This window comes from Pleurodeles waltl, chromosome 5, assembly GCF_031143425.1.
Source record: "Pleurodeles waltl isolate 20211129_DDA chromosome 5, aPleWal1.hap1.20221129, whole genome shotgun sequence".
Taxonomy (NCBI): domain Eukaryota; kingdom Metazoa; phylum Chordata; class Amphibia; order Caudata; family Salamandridae; genus Pleurodeles; species Pleurodeles waltl.
In genome coordinates, this window is record NC_090444.1 from 989,280,142 (window position 1) to 989,307,216 (window position 27,075).

At 43.4% G+C, this 27,075-nt stretch overlaps 1 protein-coding gene across 4 annotated transcripts in view; it reads right to left on the reverse strand.

Annotated features, from left to right (window-relative positions):
- The window catches only part of RDH13 (retinol dehydrogenase 13), a 198,673-nt gene that overhangs the window by 68,488 nt on the left and 103,110 nt on the right, over positions 1 to 27,075 (reverse strand). For all 4 annotated transcript variants that reach the window (XM_069235146.1, XM_069235145.1, XM_069235144.1 and 1 more), the window contains 2 exons: positions 16,787 to 16,891; positions 6,189 to 6,401 (listed from right to left, as the gene is read on the reverse strand). In XM_069235146.1, coding sequence (XP_069091247.1) covers positions 6,189 to 6,401; positions 16,787 to 16,891 — 318 coding nt within the window. The remainder of the gene's footprint in view (positions 1 to 6,188; positions 6,402 to 16,786; positions 16,892 to 27,075) is intronic.

The window sequence follows — 27,075 nt, forward strand, 5'->3', positions numbered from 1 at the left end:
AAATTTAGATTCAGGTACTCCCACAATGTATTACGCATCGAGCGGATTTAGAGGTCCTAACTCTTTGCACTTAGTGGTAAGTTGACTTGGAGCTGGGATAAAAATAGACCCTGCCTTGTTCAGAGTCCTAAATATCAGATATTCGTGTTTCAACTTACGTGAGCCTGGTATCCTGGCTGCTGACTCGTTCCTGAAAACGAACCATACACTGCATCAAGGTGTCAATCATACCGTCTATGGGGCATAGGCTTTCTTTTAAATTGTGAAGGAGGGCTGGAATGTCACCATCAATGGGCCAGCCTTAAAAGGGGGCCCATCTGCATGGTTAGAAATCTGATTTTTATCAGCTGTGAGTTTGGTCTGCTTGTGGTAGGCCTTTCCATATTCACAAGTCCAGAGCATAGTGCTGCACAGCGTCATGAAGATCTGTAGTATGGGCCGCATGGAGGTGTCCCAGTAATACAGTGCCCACACCAATACACCAGGCTGTCTCAGTGGGCTGATTTACTCATCCTGCATAGGTGATATGAAGGTGAAATAAAGAGGCCAGCCCCTCCACAGTAAGCATAAGCAAAGTACACATGTTGCAGGAAGAGCACGGATCAATTCATCAAGGAAGGGGTGTGTGCGAAATTGGGTTTTTGGTTGGGGGGGGCAATGAGTCCTTCTCAAGCAACAGCCACAGTCATTGTCAGTGTGAACTACAACAGTCACTAAAATAACCTATGCTTAACCACCTGGTAACTTGACACAAAAGGATTCAGGCTTAACTTAGAGGCAATGTGTAAAGCAATTAAAGAGAAACAAAGTGAAAACATAACATAAAAAAGAATCCCACACCAATTTAGAAAAATAAAGTATAATGTAATAATATTTTTTACACCAAAATGACAAAAACACAATTAGCATAGCCGGATATTTGAAATGTAATATTTTTAAGGCAGGTACAGTGGCTAAAAGCACAAATCGTCACTCTCAGTAATCTGGTCGTGCGAGACCAGGTGAAAGTCACAAGTTCAGGCCAAACACAATGGATCCAAGGCTGGCTAGGAGAACCAGGTTAATCCCACTAAAAAAGTTACTTTTTAAAAGTCTGGCATGAAGAGTCTAGTTTGCGGTGGAGGAGACTGAGAGGAGCAGGGAAAGCATCCTGGATGGTTGTTGCTGAAGCACAAAAAGCATGCTGGACATCAACGGCGGTTGTCTCTGTAGCGCGATGATCCTGTCGGGAGTCGCAGGAATCACTGCGGGCTAAAGATGCTGTAGCGCGAAGTGCAGCTTTAATGTTGCTGGTCATTGGTGGGGTCACTATAGCGCAAGCAGTAAAGATCACTGGAGCTTCACGTGGGTGCTAGGTGTGGGCGAAAAGATCTTGGCATAAACGGGCCCAATCGTGGTTGCGATGAGCCCAAAGCTTAAGGATTTCTCTTTTTCTTCCAGGAGTAACTCAACTGATGCCACACTAAGGGTTCAAGACCTGGGAGGCACCTCTTGGGGATCAGGAACTCACTCCAGTAGAGGCCACCAGGGCTCAGAAAGGGCCAGCACAGCAGGTCAGCTGGGCAGTTGCAGAGAGGCCTCTGATGCTTTTTGTGTCCCTGTATCTCAGAACAGGAGGCCAGCTAACTGGCACTGGGGGTCCATTGGGTAGCTTGGGTTGAAGGGTGTAGATCCAGTCTTCCTTCTCAGTCAGCAGGGTAGGCCTCAGGCAGCAGGGCAGTCCTCTGACAGAAGGGCAGTTCTTCTTCTGTGGTGTCCACAGGTCCAGGAGTGTACTGAAGAGTGGGTCTGAGGGTCCCCGTTTTATACCTAGTATCAGCTTTGAAGTGGAAGATACGTCTTGAGCTTCCTCTCCCACAGAAGTGTCTGGAATGTCTTGTCTCCCTGCTCTGGTCCCAGGCTGTCTGCAGCCAAACTAGACTAGACTGAAGTAATTTATGTGTGAACTGAGGCAGTGTCTCTGAAGTGCAAAGGTGTAAGTTCCCAGTTCTGCCTGACACTCTGCTTGGATGTCTCATCTTGCCAACACCCAGTCTCTTGTGTGGCTGTCTGGGAGGAATACACAAAGGCTACCTCCTAACTACACCTAGTCATGTGACCCAGTAAACAAAAGGCTGTAGGCATCAAACGGTAAGGACAAGAACATGCCAACTTTCCAAAAGTGCCATTTTCAGATTTGTGACTTAAAACTCGACTTTACCATTAAAGAGGTTTTAAATTACAATTCTATAGACACCAAACATGAGATTTCAACCAGCCCCCAAACAAATGCCATCACTTATTAAATGTAATAAGATAACCCAAGGTTATGCCATGGGAGAGGTAGTGGTAAAAATAAATTTTAAGAGTTTTTCACTACCAGGACATGTAACATCTAAAAGTACACGTCCAACTTTTTAGATCAATTGCACCCTGCCCTATGGGCTGCTTAGGGCCTACCATCGGGGTGACATATTTGTATTAAAAAGGAAGGTTTAGGCTTGGCAAAAGGTTTAGTTCAAGAAAAAAATCAATGGGGGAAGTGAGAAGCATTCACTCAGGTTCACTCAGCTACCCAAGCAGAATCAGAAAATAACAAAGAGAGTGAAACCACACCTTTTTCGAGACCCAAATCTCTTAGAAACTAGCTGTTGAGAGTCACAGCACAGTTTTATATCAGTAGCATATCATTTCCCTCTGATATACTAATAGCCATCATCATTGGGTCTTACCTCCATCAGGAGGTAGAGTCTCTTGATGTAGAGGCATGATGGGATATGTGAAAAATGTGCAGTGAAATAAAATTATCTACTATCCCCAATCAGTATTTACATTATTAAGAAAGGGATAGGGATACATTTAAAAGAAGGCGGGATGTGCTAGGGACAAGTTATACATCGTTCACATCCAATGAAGTGGTCGACATGTTTCAGCCTACTTGCATCTAAAAAGGTTGCAGCTTTCTCCAGGAACTCAATCGCTCAGATCCTATTAGTAACAACTGGGAAAAGTAAAAGTAAAACAGCTGACAGGCAAACCAACCAGTTCATAAAAGACAATACTGTAGGAATGCAACCACAGTTTCTTCTCCTTACTGCTCTTATCTAGAAGCGCAAACATTTCATGTTCAGTTGCAGCTTTTTCAACCATTCAGGATGATTCACTATAAGTCCCTCTGTCTTCTTCCAGCAAGCTCATCAATGGAATCCTTTGTCCAGAATTGCATACTGTCACCACTTGCCTGCAGATTTGAGCGTCTCACACAACTTCTTCCTGGGGCATCCTACAGCTCCATGCAGGTCATTTACTATTTATGGTACAGCTAACTCCCACTTTTGGAGTTCTCCCGCTTTTCCCTGCAGTTCTTTTTTACTACTAGGTGCCAAAATGTTATCGCTCGCAGACTTTAATACAGATGCGTCAGGAACCACTTTGTAGGAGGTAAGTTCTTTATTACGTGTCAGTGCATTACTTTCAGTCACACCCTCATAGCTCCATCCAGTCAGGGCTCCATCTTTCCAGCTGTTAACTTAGGTGCCAGCCTGGCCCTAGGACAAAGACCCCTGGAACATTCTTCCAGGATCCACACTAAATACTATAGCATGCCCTCCAGACACTTCAAGGCAGTTAGCTGCAATTAACTGTGGTGTTAACAGAGTTTGATCAGATTCATACATCATTAAATTACATGACCACAGCTAAACTACCAGGCTATAACCGACTATGGTTTGTAATCCTGTGTTGACAAGCATACATTTTCTCGCTCTGTCCTCTTCGTACTGACTTCCTTTACGCAAAGTAATTCAACAGAGCAGGAGACAACAGAGCTTTTGAAATTTTCTAAACTAATGCATCAGTTCTTACCAAGAATCCACAAGTAACTTCATATATAATATTTATATCATTTGGCGATTTTCAAGTGACTGTTTTGACACATGTAAAAAGGATAACTCCCCTTCAGGTGTAAGAACACCTTATTCTCAATTTCAAACTTCCTTTCAACTCAAATTATTTTTTGAACTGAAAAAAGGTAAACTGACCAAAATTTCAGAACTGAAAATTTGGCTGACATAATAAAGCCTACGGAGTTACATATTTTATTACATTTTAAAGTCCTCACAGAATGGGAGCAAATCATGTACAGGCAACAGGCAAACATGCTAGCCGTTTCACACTAACAACAACGTTTGCATCCTTTCATGGGAACAAATTAACTTACTTTTTTCCCCTAGAAGCTTAGATAGAGTCTTTCGTTATTCAGACACCGCTATGGATGAGGGATGCTGCTTTTATCCAGTTCATTCCCTGTTTTTGAAGTTTGATTTGCATTCCTGGCACGCCTGTGATGTGGAGATGTTCTGCAGTGTTTTGTAGCCAAATCAAGAAAACAATTTGGTTTACAAATTGTTTGAGTAAGAGGATGGGTTTTGCCATGTAGGCTGATGTTGAGGACACTTAAACTCCTATGTGTCTGAAAGGCTAGAGTGACACTGTATGGGAATCGCTTTTGTTCACTGTCTGCCTCCAAATTCTTAATTTCCAATAGTACTGCTTATTCAGTATTGGGACAGGGGAGTGGGGGAAGGGATGCAGATTATAAGCAGCTATAGGCCAAAATCTTTCAATATAAAAGAGAAGGGGTGTGTGTTTTGTGCTTCAAAACAAGTGAGGCAGTCTCCCTTTCTTCCTTATAGAGAGTATCTAATTTTAGAGCTTTGGGGAGATTGTAGGACTGGAAATGAAACCTCTGCTGTCCTCACACACTTCTCATAGTGTGTGAGGCAGAATAAAATTGTGTTAGTAACCATTTTGGGTATAGTGCCTTAAGTTTTTATATTCTTTTCACTCCTTTCCCTCAGAAGGCCTTCAGCAACTGTGGAAATATTATCTATAACCTCATCAATTAAAATGACGAGGTTCATTAATGAGAAAAATGCAAACAACAGTTGTGAATTTCCTGGTACAACCTGCAGGTTTTGAATCTGCACTGCTGAGGAATTCTATTATATTATTCTATTATAGGGGCCACTTCAAGCATGTCAATTTTGGTCTGTTGTGGTGGCCTGCCCTCTTTATCCTTCTTTGCTTGACAACCTGAAGAAGCCCATGTGCACATGTACCAGACAACAAGGACAGTTAGGTGCACCATAGTCAGGTCCTCAAGGGAATAGACCTAAAGATATCCTTTTGGCACAAAGATTTGGGTGCAGTTCACCAGCTTCCAAACTGTAGTTGGTCCACACCAACAAGGAGGGTCACCTGATAAAAGAAGGTATAAATTCTTCCCATTAGAAGAAAAGATTTTCAGAACAACACAGCTGGAACTTAGGGAGGTTATATTTGTGCACCCCCCACCAACAGTAATCCAATATGTTGAGTGGCTGCCAGCCGGGACACACATATGGATTAGCACATAAATTGTTAACCACTGCTCTCCAATGACTGCTGTCTATTTAATTACTGAAGGAGACCATACTGACAGGGCGCACAAGAGTCCAGGAGGCAGAAGTGGTGCCACCCTGTTGGGAGGCTTCTAAGATACAAGCACATTTCAGCCGGGCAGGCAGTGGAGACTTTACAGGCCACCAGCTGGCATCTTTAGCCCACCAAGCCACTTCGACCTATAGGGACTCCTTCAAAATAATTTGTGGTCTCAAGGTTAGCCTTTTTATGATTCCCAAATGAAATAACTCAACAAGGCATTTGTCTTATTACACACATACCTGTCCTACAGAGGTGACTACTTCACAAACATAGCACTTTTAGTAACAAAACAAAAGTATGGTTATTTTATTAGTCTTTTCTTTTTCATTCTACCATATTTTATTTATTTTTTTATCTTTCTGGTGTTAACAAATTTTAAACATACAACCTTGGTGAGTATGTCTGGGTGTATAAGTGTGCCAGAGCGTATGTCTATAGTATGTGTGCATAAGGTTATTTGTTATGCTGTTTTACTGTTCCAGTAGATAGTGTACTTTTCAATCCAATTCACAGCATCTGGGACATTAAAGGCAAGCACACAAAAAATACTTCCTTTCTTTTTGAAAATTTGACAATTCTTAATTCTCACATACATATTTTGGAAATTAGTGTTTGGCTGTTTTGCTGTGCAAAATATTATAAAAGGAAAAGTTAGGGACACACAGTATGAATACAAATCCATGTACCTTTAGCATTATAGTGCTGGGCTCTTCCAAATCACTCACCTTCCAAGCGTCTAGCCAACTCCTTCGTAAATAACACATTTGCAAGTTTACTCCGACAGTAAGCTGCTTTTGTATCATACTTCTTTTTTACCCAGTTGAGGTCATCGAAATCAATTTCCCCTGCTATGTGAGCCAACGAGGAGACATTGATGATACGGGAGTGTCCAGAATTTTTCAGCTTCTCAAGAAGTAAGTTGGTTAACAGAAAATGACCTAAATAATGGAGAAGAAACAGAGTTTATTATCAGAATGGTAAATGGATCCCAGTAATTTGTCTACAGAGAAAAATCCCTAAAAACCCTGAAAGCCGTATAAGAAATTGGGGTATTAGCTGAAAAGTGAGAACCCACCTTAAAAAAATAAACAATGACAGAACCACTGAAGTCACTAAATGTACCTGAGCTCAACCCCTTAATAGCTATGGCACAGAGAAGAGAGGTTTACCTCAGAGTCAATGCGTAAAGAACCTATGCACTGCTCCAACAGTAATAAATTCAAAACACAATACAGGAAAGCTCCAAACCAATTTAAAACCATAGAGAGCATTCTTAGAAACAAAATGACACCATTAAAACAAATATCCAATATGTAGAACCAGAGTTACAATTTTTTAAAGTTCATAATAAGACCAAAAAGCATCAAGTGCCAACCGAGGTCATCTGATTGCACTTGACCAGGACAATGGTAAAGTTTGCGGCACACCAAAATGGTGAGTGGGTCAAATACAGAGCCAGGTTTGTCATGGTGAAAAGTTTCACCCTCAGATTTAGTCTCTGGAATTGAAGTCAACTTGATTCTTTGGCTCAGCAGGAATGCACCTTAGTCAGATTACTGTGCAGGTTAGTCCTGGTTCCCTGTCGGTTTTAAGAGCAAAAAGGTGGCAAAAGATTCTAATTCCCAGGTCTCAGGAAACTTTAGGAGGAATACACTTTGACACCAGCTAAGGGTCCATGGTCTTAGGGACTGCACTTGGTGGTCAAGACTGACTCTAGCAGAGGCCAACAGCAGAGTCCACAGCAGTTCCAGTTGGAACTGGTTAGCTGAGAATGCAGAAAAGTGCCCCTTGAAACTTGTTGTGTCCCTGTAGCCCAAACAGGAGGTCAATAGTATGGCCCATGGAAGCCACTTCTTTCTCCTGGGTAAAAGGAGACTAGGTCCGCTTCAAGTCTTTTTTCATATCACAGACAGCAGGCCAGTCCCCTCCTGTTCTTATACACGTCCAGAAGTGATCTGAGAAGGATGTGGTGGGTGCCATATTTATGCCTACTGCCAGTCTGTGGGTGGCGAAACTCCTGGCCACTCTCTAACCAATAGGGTAAAGGTTTCCAGATGTGGCCCTGCCTGCCTTGGGGATACTTTCTGTGTGTTTCACTGCAAACAATCCTATAGTGCCCCTCTCTGCCCAAAACCAACTAACATGGTAGAACATGTCATTCCCTGTGCTCCAATGAAAACCACAGAGGTGTGGCCAGGGAAAAAAGCCACCCCTCTGTGGTCACTCAAAGTGATTCTGGATGGAGCTCCTCTACCACTGGGCCCAGTGCCTGACTGGCTACAAGTACAAAGGAAGAAGAGCAGACCCAGGTCATAGCTACGTCTACCTGTGATGCCTGTGATAGGGTGGGCTTGTCTGAAGTTAATTAAGTTTCCTGGGCACAGCCTAGATAGTCAGCCGGTCAGGGAAACAGAACATTTCTGCACACCTCAAGCCTTTGTCTCAGCTCTAAGAGCAAGTTGACACCTCATCAGGGGAGCTAAACATCTCTCGAGTAAAAACTGGAAACTCATGCAAATGGGCTTTAGAGGCTTTAAGTATGCAATAGGTGACTTTCTAAAAGTACCAGTATCAAAATATGTATTACAAATCCACATTTACCAATGAATTGGGCTTGTGAAAAAAGTCCTAACATCCTCTGTAGTGGCTTCCTATGCAAAGATGGCAAATATTACATTAATATTGTATCCCAGTGCTTTCCTATAGGACAGCTAGCCCTGCTACAGAGAAAATAGGTTTTAGTGTTTTTTCACTATAAGGACATTTTTAACATTAAACCTTTACATCTCCTTCTTTTAAATACTACTCACGCTGCCTTATGGGCATGTAAAGCCACTTGGAGATAACTTATTAATATTTAAAAGGAAGGTTAAGCTCTTTCAGTTTAAACCTGCACAACCAGGCTATTCGTGGTAGGGACTGCAGTCATGTTTACATTGTTACTATAGTGGGTGCCACAAAGAATGTTGCAGCCCACTTGTGAAATTTAGTGTACAGGCCCTGGGTAGCCTGTAGTTCCTTATACTAAGAACTTATAGGTAAGTGAAATCCAGCGTCTTCAAATTTCATTGTGGTGAAAGGGGCACTTTACAACAGGTAAGCAGGGGGAAAATGCACAAAGAAAAATAGTGAGGCACACAAATGTAAATACCTATATGTCCAACTCAATCAATTTTTAAATATGTCCAATCATCTTATTCAAAATAATTTTAAGATCATATGGGTATAGTTCACTAATAATTAAGTACCAAGGACAAACACAAATATTTAGTAAACTAATTCATATTTTAAACATTTGCCACTTTAATTTACATTATTCATAATTTTTAACTTAACAATACACCATCATATCCATAAAACACAACTCTAGTCCCTAAAAAAACAATAATTTCAACCATAAAACATATAAATTCTAGTCCAAATATGATGGATTATGATCCACCAAAGCATAGAATAAATTGTCGGCTTATCTGGTCAGGAAGTTGAGGCCATCCATCCTCATGTTCAGAAATAAAGTCTAATTTTCCAGACAACCATACATAATTTTACTTTCGTCCAATATGTTGTGGATTGAATCCTCAGCCCACTAAATTTGTGGCCAAAAATTTAGGTCCAATACATTGTAGATTGAATCCTCAGCCCGCTAATTTGAAACTTGTAGCCAACACGTGTTTTGTCCTACAACAGGACTTCCTCAGGGCTGTTAAGTATCAATATCAATTCAGGGGTAAAATGCACACATCTTGACTGCCTGCAAAAACAGTCAAGGCAAAAAATCTGGTGGTACCACACAAATGATGGTCATTTCTAACAAACCCTATGATTATGGATGCTAGAGAAAGACATTACCTTTAGAATTAGTTTCTCATGGAAAACAGATCAATGCTAGGACTTTCCTGTCTGATACCAAAAATACACAATGGTTCCAATTCACAAATATTTTGCTGTGTCTTATTCATGACATACTCCTTGTTTACTCCTGAATTTCAGTACTGAGCCAAGATTAAAATAGGGCTAATGTACATACCAGGTGCAGTATTACAAATAAGGCACATCCTCCTTGTTCGCACTGGGTGCACCTTTCAAAATGTCCGCCTTTCGCAAATAAGGAGAGTGCACCGAAATATACTGAATGTGCTGCTCCCAGGGCAGCTGTAACTCATGCTGCCCTTGGGGCAGCGCATTTAAAAGAAATATAGAACAGCTGCTTAAAAGCTCCTCCGTACCCACTTGTAAGGGGATGGTCTATGGCACCTCTTTTCTTTCACCCATGAAGGTTGTCTTTGAAGGCCCACTGAAAGCACGCAACATTTGTGTGACGCACTTACAGTGTGTCTTCTAAAGTCCCTTTTGCCTCTGCACCCATGTTGGTAATACTGCACGAGTGCAAAGGCAAAGTGATTCCCTCATTTACATAGGCAAATGAGGGAACGCCCTCCAGTGATAGCACTGGCGCTATATGTGCACCAGCGCTATCTGTACCACCCTCACTCTAGTCAGGATGAGGGAGATACACGCTCAGATAACCCCTGCTCACCCGCTTGTTAACTTGGCACGAGCAGTCAGGCTTATCTCAGAGGCAATGTGTAAAGCATTTGCACATAACACACAGTAACACAGTGAAAACACTACGAGAGGACACCACACCAGTTTTAGAAAAATAGCCAATATTTATCTTTGTAAAACAAGACTAAAACGAGCAAAATCCAACATATAGTGCTAAAGATATGAATTTTGTAAGATTTATCTTAAAAATACAGTTCCTTGAAGTCTATAGTTCCACCTGGGGCTTTCGTGGCGTCGTGATCAACAAAACCAATAGTTCAGGCTGGCCGCGGAGTTGCGGGCCAGCTACGGTGTCGGGAAGACCCGCAAACAGTACCTGTGGATTTGCAGGGTGTCGCAATCCTTGCGATGAACTCTGGAGATTGGCGTCGCTGGTGTCGGTTCTGGAGTCCGTGCAGGGGTAGTCGGGGCCTTTAAGTCACACGCGTTGCGAATCGAACAGGCTGATGAAGTCAAGAGCGCTGGCCTGGATGGCGTCAGGGCTGCGGTGCAAAGCGGGGCAATGCGACATGCAGTACCCACAGGTCACAGTACAGGCAGTGACTCAGTGATGGCGTCCAGTGGCGTCTGTGAGACCAGGGCTGTGGTGTGAAGCGGGGCAGTGCGGTGTCACCAGGTCACGGTGCAGGCAGCGGCAGCACGTGGCTGAGGCGCTGTTGTCAGTACGCCCAAGTCAGCGGTGCGGCGCTGGATGAGCTCCATGCAACATCCACAGGTCGTGGTACAGACAGGGACCTCTTTTGACGACAGTGGAGTCGATGGTGCTGGCGTCGGTGGACCGGGACTACGGTGCGGGACGATGCTTTGTGTTCCTCACAAGCAGTGTCGACAGGCCATGGTGCAGGCAGCAGCGGCATTGGGGATGCCCAGGCTGCAGTGTGAGCAAGGCGATGCCAGAGTGCAGGGCCCACAGGTGGCAGTGCAAGCAGCGGCTAGGTAAAGTCGTCTGATGACGGCGTCTGTGAGACCAGGGTCAAGGTGAGAAGCGGGGCAGTGCGGCATCGGCAGGTAGTGCAGGCCAATGGCATTGTTGACAGCGTCGCAGTGGTTTTTCTTCTTGAACAGCATAAAATAAACAGTTCACAGTGCTGTAGGAAGATTAAACTGAAGTCTTTGATATCACTGAAACTTCCAACAGGAGGCAAGCTCTACTCCAAGCCCTTGGAGAACTTTCTCAAGCAAAATACACAGCAAAGTTCATCCTTTGCTCTCTTTTAAGGCAGAAGCAGCAACTGCAGGCCACCCCAGCAAAGCAACATAGCAAATGGACAGTACTCCTCCTCCAGTTCTTCAGCTATTCTCTTTGGCAGAGGTTCCTCTTGATTCCAGAAGGATTCCAAATCTCTGAATTTTGGGTTCAATACTTATACCCCTTTCTGCCTTTGAAGTTGGCAAACGTCAAAGGAAAATCTCAGCTGTTTGCAAGATTCTTCCTTGGCCAGGCCAGGCCAGGCCCAGACACACACCAGGGGGTTGGAGACTGCATTGTGTGGGGGCAGGCACAGTCCTTTCAGGTGTAAGTGACCACTCCTCTCTCCACTCTAGCTCAGATGGCACATCAGGATATGCAGGCTACACCCCAGCTCCCTTTGTGTCACTGTCTAGAGGGGAGGTGTAAACAGCCCAACCGCCAAACTGACACAGACGGGGAATTCACAACAGGCAGAGTCACAGGATGGTTTAAGCAAGAAAATGCCTACTTTATAAAAGTGGCATTTTCAAACTTACAATCTAAACACCAACTTCACTAAAAGATGTATTTTTAAATTGTAAGTTCAGAGACCACATACTCCATATTTCAATTTGCTCTCAAAGGGAAACTGCACTTTAAAGTTATTTAATGGAAGCCCCCATGATAACCTGAGAGATAGGCCTTGCAACCGTAAAAAAACTAATTAAGAAGCAGTATTTCACTGTTAGGACATCTAACACACATCAGTACATGTCCCACCTTTAACATACACTGCATCCCGCCCATGGGACTACCTAGGGCCTATGTGGGATGCACAATCAGTCCTACAGGCCCACTAGTAGCATTTGATTTACAGGACTTGGGCACCTCTAGTGCACGTTACTAGTGACTCACCAGTAAATCAAATATGCCAATCATGGATTAATCAATCAACAGTACAATTTATATAGGAAGCATATGCACTTTAGCACTGATTAGCAGTGGTAAAGTGTGCAGAGACAATAAACCAGCAAAAACAGAGTCCAGTACACCATAAAAACAGGAGGTCAGAAGGCGGAGAGACAGGGGAGACACACCCAAAAGCTACCAGGTCTAACAGTGATCCATTTCAATTCATGCTGGAAATTCAAGTTATGATGCTGAACAAGGACCAGAGCTTGATCCTGAAGAACAAAGCGGCTGAGAAAGAAGACAGAGGGAGCAACAAGAAAGAGGCAAAGAGGCAGTCAAAAAGGTCACTGTTCCAATCTACTGACAGTTTTCAGGCAGACAGTATAATTGGTCCAATCTAATATGGCCTAGAGGCATCTGATGAGCAAATGGTTTGATGGAGGGTAAGCCTAGATACTTCACTTAATATTCTTACCTTTTTCCTGATCCTCTGACAATCCTCCAGAATTTCTGTATGTGTTGATCCTCGAGTTGCTATGTGTGACGATCAAGGTTGGGATTTTTTCAGAATTGTTTCAATTCCATTGCTATTTTTCTATTTTCTTTAAATACTCGTTTGAAAAAAAAGGTATTAACTAGTATGGTAATTGAAAAGGTGGGAACTAGGAGACATCTGTACTGTGACTGATGTAAAGGAGTCATATAAATATGAATAGAGATATCCTGATGACCAGCATGACAGAGACTTGTGAAAAACAAAAAGGTATGTAGTTTCTGTGAGATATCAGTGGTACTGGGGTGGGGACTGGCCACTGGCTGAAAATATCTTATGCAAGAGTTACTGGTAAAAGCAAAAAAAGCTGCTACATAATTAGGAGATAATGTGATTTTGGGATCAGCAAGGAACATTGTGGTTATCTCTTTGAAAGGGCTGCTAGGGGGCTCGTGGATGTCGCATATCAAGTAAAGAATGCACCCAGGTGTTACCACTTACTTACCTGGCAGCCGATGGCGTCTGTCATTCTTCTGGAATGTGGTCTCCTCCGCTATGTTTCCAGAAGTGCAGCATCTTCCTCGTCGACTGTGCAATTGCTCCTAGGCATTGTGGGGCGAATCTTGTTCTTGGCAGCGGCATCTCAGCCGCATGGCATGCCTGGAAACAGAAAATCTGCAGCGTCTGGGCAATACTGCAGGCAATATTGAGTGGGATATGATTATTCCACAACCGGTTTGGGTTATTGGGGAAAACGTTTCCCTTAACCTTTCTCAAATAACATCTCCCAAATTAAGACAGTGAGCTGTTAATTCCTGGTTTTCCGTAGGTTCATTTCATCCTTTGGGGATTCTAAAAGGAGACTAGATCAGTCTCAACTTCTACTGCAATTATTCTTGTTAGTCTGGTGCTCGCTGGTTGTCTTGTTGTTTACCTTTGTTTCCAGTTCCTTCCCTTTATCTACCTTCTATGCAGATTGGTCTGGCTTGGTGAAAGTTTTTTTCACTGCTACAGTTTTCATCCTTCCATTTCACTTTTACTTTTGGTTGCACCTCCTGACAACCTGGAGCCAGTGGTCAACCCGGGAATTGGTTGGCCTTTTCTTTGCTCCAAGAAATGAGTCTATCCACAGTACCAGTGTGCTGCCCTTGACACCAATATCGATTTCCACAGATTCAGAAGGGCACCTGGTAGTTGGCTTTGGTCACTTTGGACTGGCATCATACTATCTCTCTCTCTCTCTCTCATTCCAACTTGGTGTTAGATAAAAGGGTGTCCGAAACTGAACCAGAGGTTCATTTTCATAGGTGACTTGCTTCTAAATAGTCTACAACAGTGTTGTCCAACCTTTTTATCGCTGCGGACCGGTAAATGTTTGATAATTTTTCCGTGGCCCGCTTGTCCCATTGTGTGACAAGCGGGCCACGGAAAAATTATCAAACATTTACCGCCCGCCACAGTGGGGCGGCCCGGTGCCGATTGATCCACGGACCGGCACCGGTCCGCGGCCCGGGGGTTGGGGAACACTGGTCTACAAAACCATGCTGTATAGGCAGAGGACATAGGCATTCTCAAACTTCTGTGTGGAAACGTCTGAGAGCATCCTTACAGGAGAACATTTGTTTGATGTGTTTATGGTAATTAACCACTATATTCTAGACTATTACAGAGTTGTTAGGAGGTTGCAGCATTTGCTATAGAAATCTTTTGTGGTGTTTACTTGGATCGAATTCCTTATTATTATTATTACAGGTATGTGTAACATATCAAGTTGGATTGCTTAAAGGGTTAAAGTGTTGGGGAAGTGAGGGTCTGGTTTGAAGTTAGTTTGTGTAGAAGGGAATAGAAAATCTGGATCAAATACAGTTTCTATCAAGTCATCCATGAGGCGTATCTCCTCCTCAGTGTTGCCCTGTTGCTGCATGTTCTGTTGTCTGAACGTATTTTATTACAGGGGAAAATACTCACGTTCTTACAAGAGATGTTAAAGTTAGCTGTGCATGGGAAAGATTATTCACCAAGGGGTAACTGCAGCTAGACTCAAACCAGATTATTAGGATGGCCTTCACGAGGGCATCAGTCACTCAATTCTTATATTACCAATCAATCATTGCATGTTTGTTTGACCTGTTTGTCAAACATGTCGAGAAGAGCAGACTAGTTTCAAATTACTCTTAAGGATGGATCCAGCACATTTCAGAACCTCTGACACATTATTTTGAAGGACCTGGTGCATTTTTTGGCTCCTTAGACGTCTGCTGTGATACTGATTAAATGTTGTGCAAAAGAAGATTTATAAGCACTTGCCACATGTTCCCTGGCTCTTGTGCGAGAAGACATAGCCCTTAGTGCGGAGGGCTGTGGAGTTGATCCTGAATTCAACTGGGAGCCTGGGGAGTGCTCTAGACAGGTTTTTTTGTATTCTAGCTTTTTATGTCCATGGTTAATGTAGCAATCTAGGGTTGTAATTAATGTAGCCCGTCAATCTGACCTTTTTAGAGAGACCACTGTAATGTACTTTGCAGTAGTTTCGATGTGCCATGTTTATGAGGTTGCATATGACCGACACACGGAATGCTGTCTAGTTCTAGGATTTTCTTCAGTATGGACAACCTGGAAGTTGATACCTTTGAACTTTGTATTTATTTCACCAGTAGAAAGAAGAAAAAAGTTATAGAAGGGTTAATAAAATATTTAGACGACAAAGTCACAATTTAAAAAGGTTCGGTTCAACTATAAACCATGGACTAATATGCAGCAAGATAAAAAAGTACTTTCAAAAAACGCATTTAGGCATATCTGAGTTCATGACTGGGCTAGAAAAGATAAGGTGTGTCTATTCGACATTGGCTACTGTATCCCAGGTTAAGAGGACTGTCAGAAAGCCGAAACTGTTGTGTCTAAGCTTATGTCTGCAAAAGAGTTTTGATGCTAAGTCTAGATGGCATCTGTTATGTCTGATAGCTAAAGTTCATTCCGGTGAAGTGTCCGTGGTTGCGTTTCCACCGCAGTGTAGAATATAGCAAACTGATCGTCAGAGCCATCTAGGCAAGCAGTCATGGTTTGACGACAGGTTCAGATATCGGACAAGTTAAAAAGTGGTTTGAAAAGGAGAATTTGTTCTCTTTGAGTTCGAGGCATGTGCATAAAAGATGCAATAATGATTTTAAATGGTATTGGCAGAGTCTGCAGCTGAAGCCAGGTATTTTGTTTTCCATGTGAACGATCTATTTTTTGATGGAAATAGTCCAAGTCGGAGACGCAGAATTGTTCTTTTTACTCTAACTAAGGTTGAAGCAAATGTTCCTCGCCTGGGTATTTATAAGAACTGATAACAGGCCATCCATGGAAATGTTTTCTGAATAGATGTTATCCTCGATAAATTCTTGATGTATTTATTTCACACAAAAAAAGATTTGGTTGTGATATTTAATTAACTTTTTCCATGAAGGGGCAGTGTCATGCCGCAGAAAAGACCAGGAATACAACAAGTGCTGCGTGGAAGGCTTCCACTAACCAGATAAGGAAGAGAATTTCTTTGATTTCCAGGAACTGAAGCCTTAAAACAGATAGTACACCTTGGAATGTGTCCTACGCTTGAAGCTATCCAATCACTTCCTTCTCTAAGATTTGGAAGGAATATGCCAAGTTCTAAGAGCACCGATAAATATAGCTCATCGGTAAGAGGAAATGTAAACTAGTGATAAACAAAATTGGTGAAAACACAATTGCAGAAACTAATAGTTTATTTACTTTACATTTTTATAGACTGGATGGGTGTCAGCGTCGTGTACATGACATCAACATGGGGGCGCACTGCTATCCCTTACAAAGAACTAGCATGATCATATGATAAGTACATTGTCTAATTATAACAGATAAACAGTCAACTTCCGTTTCTCTCTTCTCTCTGCGAAAAGCATACAGTCAGTGATTGGGGGCAGCTTTGAACCACAGATAACAGGAATGCTTATCTCAGGCTGGTAGCCAATTTTTAAGAAGCCACAAATTGCACGAATTAAGCTGTTATTATCTTTGCGAAACGGGTTATGTTTAAAGTGTCCTGAACCCATTGTCCAATAGCTAAAATGGCAATAATAATTCTGTGGTGAATGGGCTTTGCTTCAATATGATAGCTCAGATTTGCACAAAAATAACGTTTTTCTATGTGTTATTCTTACCTAAGTGATTCACTCCAAATTGCATCTCAAATCCATCATCAGTCGTCCAATAAGGGCATCTCATTATGGCAGCATTATTAATCAGGATGTCTACATGTGGTTCTTCTGCACGAGTACACAGAAAGCATCATTAGTTTAACTGACAACTCAATAATGTATCAAATGTAATTTACTTTGACTTAGAAGGACTCACAACACATGGGGCTCATCAAGAGCTACCAATTTGATAACGTCAATAACAGGAGTGACAAACCAGATTAGGAGTGTTTCACCTAGGCATTTTTCCTGAAGGCGAAACGTCTGGGTGAAATTTCAGCCAAAAAATGAGAATAGCCTGTGGGAAGCGACAATGAAACACTGATTTTTGCACATTATTCCCAAATTCAGCTGTAAGTCATGGAATCGCCCTCTACAGGAGTGAGAATACTGTGTAGTAACAATAATATCGCAACCAGCATTACCTTGTCCGCTGTGCCAGGACACGTGAGATCAGCTCCTTAAACAGAGTTCTGATAACATTAATACGTACTATACATGTGTGTGTAGTTTACACCAATGTCTTTGCAGAAAAGTCCTTCCATCTCCTACTGCTTTTTGAGCCGTTTGCTCAACAGTACACTGCCACCTCAACAGAAAGCCCCGCAGATGTTTTGTTAGTCAATTTCAACCAGCCATGGTTATGGCTGAGTTCTTAACAACTATTCCATTTTTGCAACGGCCAACGTTTGTCGTGTCATCCCAAGCCACATTGCCATAGCCTCAGCCCCCATCTGACTCAAACACCAGTAGAAGGCAATAATTTAAGCATCCCATCTATCATTTTTGTTTCGCTCAACAAGTCCACTATTGGGTGTTCTAGCTCGCTGTGCCATACAAACTCAAGTTTCATCTCACTGAGGATGTGTGATAAAGATGAACGAGGTATGGAGTTTAGCCTATTCATATTCACAGTGAGCATAGCTTTGCAGTTGGGGCTGTCTGCCATTTGGCGTTAAGCTAATCTGTTGGGATGGAAAAGTCCCCTCCATGGTAATGGGCATACACTTTAGCCCAGAGTGACGGAACTGCAGGTAGACCTGGAACCCTGGTTACAAAATTGTCCAAACGATGTGCATGGATCATGCGTGCATGCAGTGATCTAGGCCTACCTTGAGGGACGATGATCTAACGTAGACTGGAAGGGGCGCCAAAAGCACTTCCCTCAAAATGGGCAGGGCTTACGGCGACACCCAAAGTTGCAGAATACAAGTGGGGTGGTGGCAGCATACCCTTTTAGTGAACAGTAGAATGACCGGGGTATCCAGTGTCACAGCAATGGGGCCTACTGGTGAACTCAGTTGAAGTTCTGTGGATGTATTCGCAATGCGCTTGGCCTACATGTGGGGATTGTAGCACTGTGACGCGCATGCATGTTCGAGTGCGCAGGAGACTGCATGTATGAGTGACTGTGTGAGTACATCACATGGAGGCAAATGGGTTCCATTTTGGGAAGCCCAGGGCCTACAAAACTGTAAGATAGAGGTGTGGAATGCAGACGCACGAGATGTGGATTGCTGACATTGCTGGGCTGGGCTGGAGAGCTACATTGGGAGGGGAGCAGAGCATCCCCTCTGAGCATCAAAGGTATATTATGATTCAGGAAGGGTGCTGGACAGGAAGGCGACAGCACAGTGCTTATGGTAGATGGTGAGATTACTAAGGTACACACACTACACTAACACAGAAACATAAAAGAAGGCATGTGTAATCCTTTGATGCTTTGAGAGGCACAAGTTGCTGAAGGCTGATCAAGGTGTAAGCCTTTGTTGCATCCATTACCTGAGTTGTAGGTCCTGATGCCAGGCCGCAGCACTTCTGTCTCATCACCGAATTCTATGGAACACGCTCTCGAGCATGGAAGGGGGCTGTTACATTGCAGCTGCCGCTTGGGTACGACTCCTCAAGAAGGGGCTCACTAGGATTGGGGACTAAGGCACAATGCATCACATGTGAGAACTGTGGAAGAGACCTGCAGGCAGCAACTATGAACTTTGTGAACAGAAGCATAGCGCGGAGGGGGGTTACACCTAGGGGAGAGTTGGCTCACACACAACTAGACACTTCTGAATAGAGGGTTGGGCCTAGACAGAAGGGACTCGGTGGAACTTGCCTGAAGCACTCGAAGTGGCTCTACTGGGGATACTGTTGAGTATTTTACTGCAGTAGATTTGAACTGCTGTGTGTAATAAATGCTCGTTGTGTACATACAACTCAGCACTAGACTGGATCAGATTTATTGGGGTTGCTGGGGGGGGGGTGCTGACACTATACACCTCCCCCTCAAAAGCCTTGCACTGTTCGACCTGTGTTACCACTGTGGCAAGTGCTTACGGCGTAGCATTTAGCACACTTACAGAGAGTTCATATAGGCTGGGTCCTAGTAACACCCTGCCTACCCTGTGGCCCTCTAAAAGGGGTTCTGACATAACCCTAATTTACAAACCATGTGTCATAGTCAATAATAGTGCAGTGAGCAAACACATGATGGAATATAAAGCTAATAAAATCAATTCCTTTTCACTCAATACATTTTTGTTCTTCGCAATGAAGTGGCTTCGTCTTGTGCTGGGCACTATGAAAAATTAGGAAGGTATTCATCCGAGGAAAGACAATACTTATGGAGCCATTGGATGACATTTCACACGTAGAAATTAAACATTCTACTGAATGGAACAGCATCGTTCTTCCAACATATGCATGCAGACTTGGCTTGTGTCTATTAGAAGACTCAGCAAATGAATCAGTCTGAGAACTTTATTGCTTTTGAGCCACTCAGCAAATCAGCCATCCAAATAATGGCAGACAAAGAACCCTCTTCTCTTCAAGGCCGTGCAATTTCAATAAAAAAAAGGCTGAAGAAAACAAAAGACATAAGAAAGAGCAAAGTAGCAGAGTCACTGACCACCATAAAATATTTATGCCCTGGCCTCACATTTTTGACCCTTGGCTGGGGAGCGAGTGTGCCACTTATTTGGAAGGGGTAAAGAGACAATCCCGGAGGTGGTCAACAATAGTTTCCACCACAAATGGCAGTTGGTGCAATGTAGAAGTGAATGAACATCTTGTAAAGCACACAACGTTTGCCCCAGGGCTTTGTGGCGGTAGAGTGAGGCTATCCCCATTCAGGATGACCACAGCAAAGTAAAGCAGTCGTGGGTGCTTTCCGAAAAAGTTGAGAGCATCCTATTTGACTAGAATAAGAGGTGGAGTCTTTCGAGATTTCTTTGAACCATCAGGCAGTTAATAGAAGGAGGTTAATTGAAGGCAGATCCATGAATTTAGAGGGTGACTTCGGGAATGTCCAGGGAATAGTTCCCGTACAAACATGGGGCCAAACCAATGAGACACTTTATAAGGAAAACATAGGATTTTAAAGTGGATGCATCAGAAAGCTAGCAACTAGTGTAAGCAGCAACAGACCTGGGAACCCCTGTTGAATTTCCTGAAGATGAAACTAATTGGAATGCCAGATACTGAACTCCCTGCAGGTTACTGATAGTGGCATCAGGGAAGGCCTGATAGCAGGCATTGGCAGTCTAGTCGGGTGTTGATAGAGGCATTCATTAGTAATGCTCTAAGATGTGCTGGGATGAAAGGGTACATTTTGTTCTGACTCCTCATCTTATGGTAGCAGGATGATATTTCTAATGTAATCAGAGGGTTAAAGGTAAAGTTCTCATCCAACAGAAAGCCCAGGCGTTTCAACTTCTAAGCTGTGATGGCTCTAACTTCAGACAAGAGGGATGCAGTTTTGACAATTAGAGGAATACTTGTCCAATTACAAAGACCATTATTTTGGAGGCTTTGAGCTGAAGAAAGTTAGATTCCACCCTTTGGTAAATAGTAGATATGCATGTGATAATCTGATGGTGGATGCCATTAACTGACCAGTTGAATCTCAGAATATTCTGAGTATCATCAGTGTAGAAAATCATGTTTAATTCATAAACCTTTATGATGTTGGTGATAGGAAAAAGATAAGTAATGAAAAATGGGAGCGAGAGGGGAACCCTGAGGAACTCCACACTTAAAGTCCAGTGGGCTTGAACAGAAAGGAGTGTGGTTAAAGACTGGTTTCTATTAAACAGATGCAAACCATCCACTAGCATTTCACACAGACCAATCTCTTTGAAATGGAGTGATCATCCAAGTCAAACGATGCAAAATGATCCAGTAAAATGAGACAGGTAGGGGAATTCTAATCAAAGCCCTATAAAGTTAATTGATGAAAACCAGTATTAATGTCAATGTTCCCAGGTAAGACTGGAACCATATTTGGCAGATATCTGGTTACTGGTGATCTTCAAGGAATACAGTGAGTCAAAGGGCAGGAAAGTTCTCACCTACCTTAGAAGAAGCTGGAAGGGGAGAAACGGCAGGGGATCATGACTGAATTTTAACAGAAAGTTCATCAGTACCTTTTTAAAAAAAAACATTTTAGGCACAAACCTTGAGGTAAAGGAGGCATCATTGAAAATCATCTAGGTCACCATCTAAATTTATTCAGGACTGCTAGATTGAGTGACAACCTGTGAGAGAACCCTAGAGGAATTAGCAGCCTGTAAGATGGCGAGTGTTGGGCCAAAAATGTCCTCTGCATGGCAAAGATGTGTTCCCTCTGCCGGACTGTCCAGAAGTATTGTTGTCTGGATCCCTAATGCTGATTTTTTTGTCATAGGACCAGGAGGGGCGCTCAAAGCGCAACCCTTACACTAGTGGGAGGCTACCATCTTCACCAGGAGCTAAGAAGCAGAAGTGTGTTGGTGGCAGCATATTGTGTAGTCATCAGCAGTACCAAACAGGACCCTTTTTATCCTGTGTCACTGGACTGAGGAGTACAGACTCACTCACCTTTTTAAAAGTTCTGCTGTTGTGGGTTTGCCCCCCCCCCCCTTGGCCTTCATCAGGTAGATGTGTGACAGTGTTTAGAGCAGGAGTAGTGACTCTGAGCTGGATGAATATGTGCCCGGGAAAGGTACAATACAGGGGCACAGTAGTACTGTGTAGTGCATGGGTGGATAGTACATGTACTAGGTGTATTTGAACCGGACAAGAATACATTACATGACAGATGTAGTACTGCGCAGTGTGTGCACAATTAATGCATGTGCGGGATGTATGTGTCCTTGCGTGAAGCACAACAGATGAAGGGTGAAGTATTGTGCAGCGCGCAGGTGATCAGTGTGTGTACAGGCAGTATGTGCGTTTGTAAATAGCACACCATGGTTGAACTCTGAAAAGCTTCAGTGCTGAACAGTATCCGCAGACAGTGTGTGTGATGAATGCATGTGTAGATGTAATTGTACAATACATAAAGGTAACAGTGCTGGATCGAAACTGTGCTGTGAATGTACAATGAGTAAGTATGCCTAATATGGTACATTACATGAAGGACCCTGTGTTCCATTATGGGGAGCCCAGGTCTGCCTGGTGAAAACGTGAGGAGAAGAAGAATCCCTCCCAGACAGAATTGTGAATTGCTGCATTCCTGTGAGCTGGAAGGGGCAGACACTCGAGGGAAGAGAGAGACTTTTCTTTGCAGTTCAAGAAGCTGCTCTTTGATTCAATGGCGGATCACAAGGAAGGGGCAGGGACACATCTCAGGAAGGGAGATGAGGCTAATAAGGGAATCATAAAGAGTAGGGCTGGGAGCCTGGGATCAACCTTTTGATGCACTTATCCCTGTGGCTGATATCCAGATAAGAACTCTAGTCACTCCCATGCAATGTAATCTAATGTAACATGGATTTGTAGAGCGTGAACTTGTCACCCATAAGGGTATCCAGGTGCTGAGCAGATGCGAGTTATGTAAGCAGGTTCAGTTGAAGAGCCAGGTTTCCAGTTTCTGGAGGAATCAAATAAGAGATGTGGCTGTCCTAATGAGCTGGTGGATTTTGTTCCAAGATGTGGCTGCCAATTAAGAGAACACCCTGCCTTTCGTCTTGTTTCTATGGTTACTGGGGGTGTGGGTGAGCGTGAGTGAGGCTGGGCGGAGGTTCCTCCTTGGTTGGTGGAAGTGTAGTCTGTGGCTGATGGAGATGGAGTCCAGGTTGTGTAGTGCCTTGTAGGCATGAGTATCTTGAACTGGCATCGTTTTTGAATGGGGACCCAGTGAAGTTGTCAGAGGTGAGATGTTATAAGGGTGCAGCGAGGAAGGCTGAGTACTAGTCTGGTGGCGGTGTTTTGGATGGTTTGCAGCTTACAGAAAATGTGCAGAGATGCCATAGTAGAGGGTGTTGCCCTAGTTGCAGTCTGCTTGTGATGAGAACCTAGGTGATGGTCTTTGTAGTGTCGGAAGGGAGCAATCTGATGATTTGTCTGAGCATGCAGTGTATGTGAAAGCAGGAGCAGGTGACGGCGTTGATCTGATGTCTCAAGGTGAGGCTGGTGTCCAAGATGATTCCCAGGTTTCTGGCGTGGTTGTAGAATGGGGAGGTGGGGCCCAGTTCTGTGGGCCACCAGATGGTGAGCTCCTGTTACAGAATATCAGAACTTCTGTCTTGCCAGCTTTGAGTTTGAGGCAGTTATTCCTCACCCAGTTGGCCATGTTGGTCATGAACATTATGAAGTTGCTTTCGGTGGTGTTTGTCTCTTCTGAGAGAGATGATATAAGTTGGGTATTGCCGGCATAAGAGATGATGTTAAGTCTGAGGATCCGGGTGATGCTTGCTAAAGGAGCCATGTACACAGTGAAGAGAGAGGGCTGAGTGAAGAGCCTCGTGTGGCTCTGCAGATGAGGTTCTTAGGTTCTAGGGGGTGAATAGAGGGAGCTTGATCCATTGTGTTCTTCCTGTCAGGAAGGAGGTTATCCACTTGAGAAATTGTCCTTGGATTCCAGTTTTGTGGAGTCTAGAGAGGTATGTGTGGTGGAAGAATGTACTGAAGGCAGTGGAAAGGTCCAGGAGGATAAGTGCAGCAGTGTGGCCTTGATTTAGTATTGTATGAATGCCGCATGCTGCTCTTAGGAGGGCTGCATCGGTGCTGTGGGTGCTGCGGATGCCTGATTGCGAGCTGTCCAGGAGTTTGTATTGTTAAAGGAAGTGGGAGAGATGACAGTTGATTGTATTTTCTATGACTCTGGCAGGGAAGAGGAGCAGGGAGATGAATCAGTAGTTGCTGAGAATTTCAGGGTCCGAGGATTGTTTCTTGAGGAGTGGAGTGACTTTGGTATGTTTCCAGGCTTCCAGGAAGATGGCTTTAGAGCAGAGGTCTTCAAACTGGGGGGTGGGCCCCCCTTGGGGGGCCTCAAGTGATCCCAGGGGGGGCGCCAAACTCTGGCCAAAAGAAATATTATACAGATAACATGCCTTTGTTTTAAGCAGAAGCATGTTATTACAGTAGTAAAAAGTTAACAGTACTTAACTGCAATGTTTAAATAGGTTTGAACCTATTTAAACATTGCCATCTTTCTAAAATAATTGTGAAAAATTCTGAGGGGGGCCCAATGATTTTTATTTTTCAACTGGGGGGGCGCGGCATTAAAAAGTTTGAAGACCACTGCTTTAGAGGTATTGGTGTTGAGGATGGTTTTGAGTGCTCTGCTTATCGTGGTTCTCTCTAGGCTGAAGAAGCATGTGGGCATGGGTCAGCGGGGCCCCCCCAAGTAGATCAATGCCATTATGGCTGCTGTGTGAATTGTGTTGTGGGTCAATCAGCTCTGGAACCGTGCCTGATGTTACAGACTTATTCATGAGGAAAGAAGGTAGAAGTGCCCATTTCAAAAGAAGCAGATCCCCAACATAAAACTTCAAAGACCCAGACCCTAAATCACATTTGATTGATTTGCTGTGATATGCACCTGATGAAGTCCCAGAGGTTCACTGAGACATCGCACCCTAGTTGGAGCTCAGGTTAGGAATTACACTAGCACCTGCTGCGCCCCCCTCCAACTAGGGGACATAAGAACTTATCTTTTGTGTCCTCAGAGCAGTGGCAACTCTGATCACTGGAAAACAACCATCAGGCTGCCTAACAGAAAGAACATGCACCGCTAGGTGTTGCTGCATCCATCGTGAGTGGCCCAACTTCACCATACAGAATCCAGACTTGGAAGCACCCGAGGAGTGCACTCGCTGCACCACTGAGCACTGCCAAGTCGCCGGAACAGGTAAGTCTGAAACTGCGCCTTTGGGGCCCCAGGGGACTTACTGATAACAGTGCTGCTGCAACACAGATGCTTTTGACTAATTCCTAGAGTCAAAGTGAGAACTCTTGTGTACAGCCTACTAGTTTGCATTCCCTGGATGCAGCCACCAATGGAAGGGGAATGACCCCAAACATGTTACACAAAGGAGGGTGGGACAATGATTTGCGGGATAACTACAAGTGCACCGACCTCAAGAGGGTTTGTGATACTGACTGTATTATTGTGTGCCCTGTTTGCATTTTGAGTTATGAGTTGTGTTCACTGAACTGTATCTAGCCCCCCCACCCAGGAAGCCTGGATTGCTTGACAGCTACCACTGAGAGTCAGGTGTAGAATGGGTACTTGGCCCAGTTGCTCAGGGCCCATAGTAGGTCAGTCTGCAGGCTATCAGGAGTAAAAGGCCTCATGAGTGCCCTGTGGCCCTCTAAAAGGGGTTCTGAAAGTCAGATTACCAAAAAGGAGGTATTTGCGGAGACTAAAAGACTGCAAGTGAAAGGCTAAGCTGCTTACCTTCGAAAGAACAATGCCAAGGACATTCAACTTGTCGTACTTGACTTGGATGTAAACCAGGGATTATTAGATCGCTAGGCGTACATGGATCAGGTCACGGGGGACTAGCTGGTCAAAGGTTTCAGTGTGACAGGTATTGAAATTACAGTATAATTCTTGGGGTCATGCGAGAAGCTGAGACACTACCTCAAAAAACTGAAAAGGTAATCCAACTAAAAGTAATAAATGACGTGCTTTATTTATGTTTTCATTGCTTTCTGCATAATTGAGCCAGAAGAGACCAACCTGAGCCTGTCCTATAGGTACAGGTCCAACCAGGATATACATCACAAGGTCTGACATTCCTTCAAAGCTATATCAGTCATAAGACTTTAAATACTGCAGCAGACTACTACAAAGAAACTGGGAAATCCAATATATGGGTCATCCATGGTCAATCTTGGACAATCCTAGAGTATGTAAGTAGACCAGAAGACCTTGAAGTAAAATCTGAAGTCCAGTATGGCTTCAAGCTATACTGGACCAAAGAACCAGGAGCTTGAAAAGACTAGTATGTGCAGAGTATCTATTATAACCGCATAAAGAAAGCATGTGTTGACATTGAGTGAGGGGCACCTTCTTTCATACTGAATGTCTTGACATCAATTCATTCAGCGCCAAACAACAATGGTGAACACTCTGATGGGCTGAGTTTGTTTGCCACTGATCGGGAATGCTGATTGTGAGACAATTACTTTTCTATGCATCTCCTTCTGGATCTCTCTTGGGATGGATGCAAATTTATGTCAAAAGAAGGTTAGAGCCCGAATCTCCATAGGCACTTCCCTACCTAAACCCCAGCATCAGCAGACTCTAAAGAGACTCTTCATTGTTCTCTGCTACTCAGCCAAAACACCTTCTAAAACGCACAATGCCCCCTTTTGCATTTTTGGAATGCTGTAGGCACCAGATACGCAAATTACACTCTGCAGATATTGAAGGCATGATATTTGTGATATTTGTGTGGCGAGTTTGCCTATAGGAACACATTTTTAATAGGAAATTAAAATAAATGAGAAGTACTACCAAAAGATGTTGAATGGTGCCACCTTTTAGATGAAACTGACCAGAACAAGACAGATATAACAGACACATAGGGCACAACCTAGCATCCAGGTATTTTAAATGTAAAGAGTGGAAATCATAACTGGCACAGGTGAACCATCTGGGTCAGTGCAGTCAGCCCAGAGAATTAAAAGACAGTGCAGTTGTTTCTCTAAATAAGGCTGTACTGCCCATCTGCCCACCTTCTTTCAGGAGACGAATGATGAGTACAAATATTTACAACTTCAGCTTTTTAATTCACCACAACAGCAAAGACTACAAATATTTGCAAAGCCACAAGGTCTGGCATTGGCAAATTGGTGCAATGGGTATTATTATTATTATTATTTTTTTATTGCAGGCATATGTCATAACAATAAAACATGCTGCCACCTAAACGTGCGTTCCATATGCTTGCAATAAAAATGTGAAATGTATAATACATTCACTGATGTGGTAGATTTACTAGTGATGTTTTAAAATAACAAGTCTTTCATTTTTAAAAACAAGC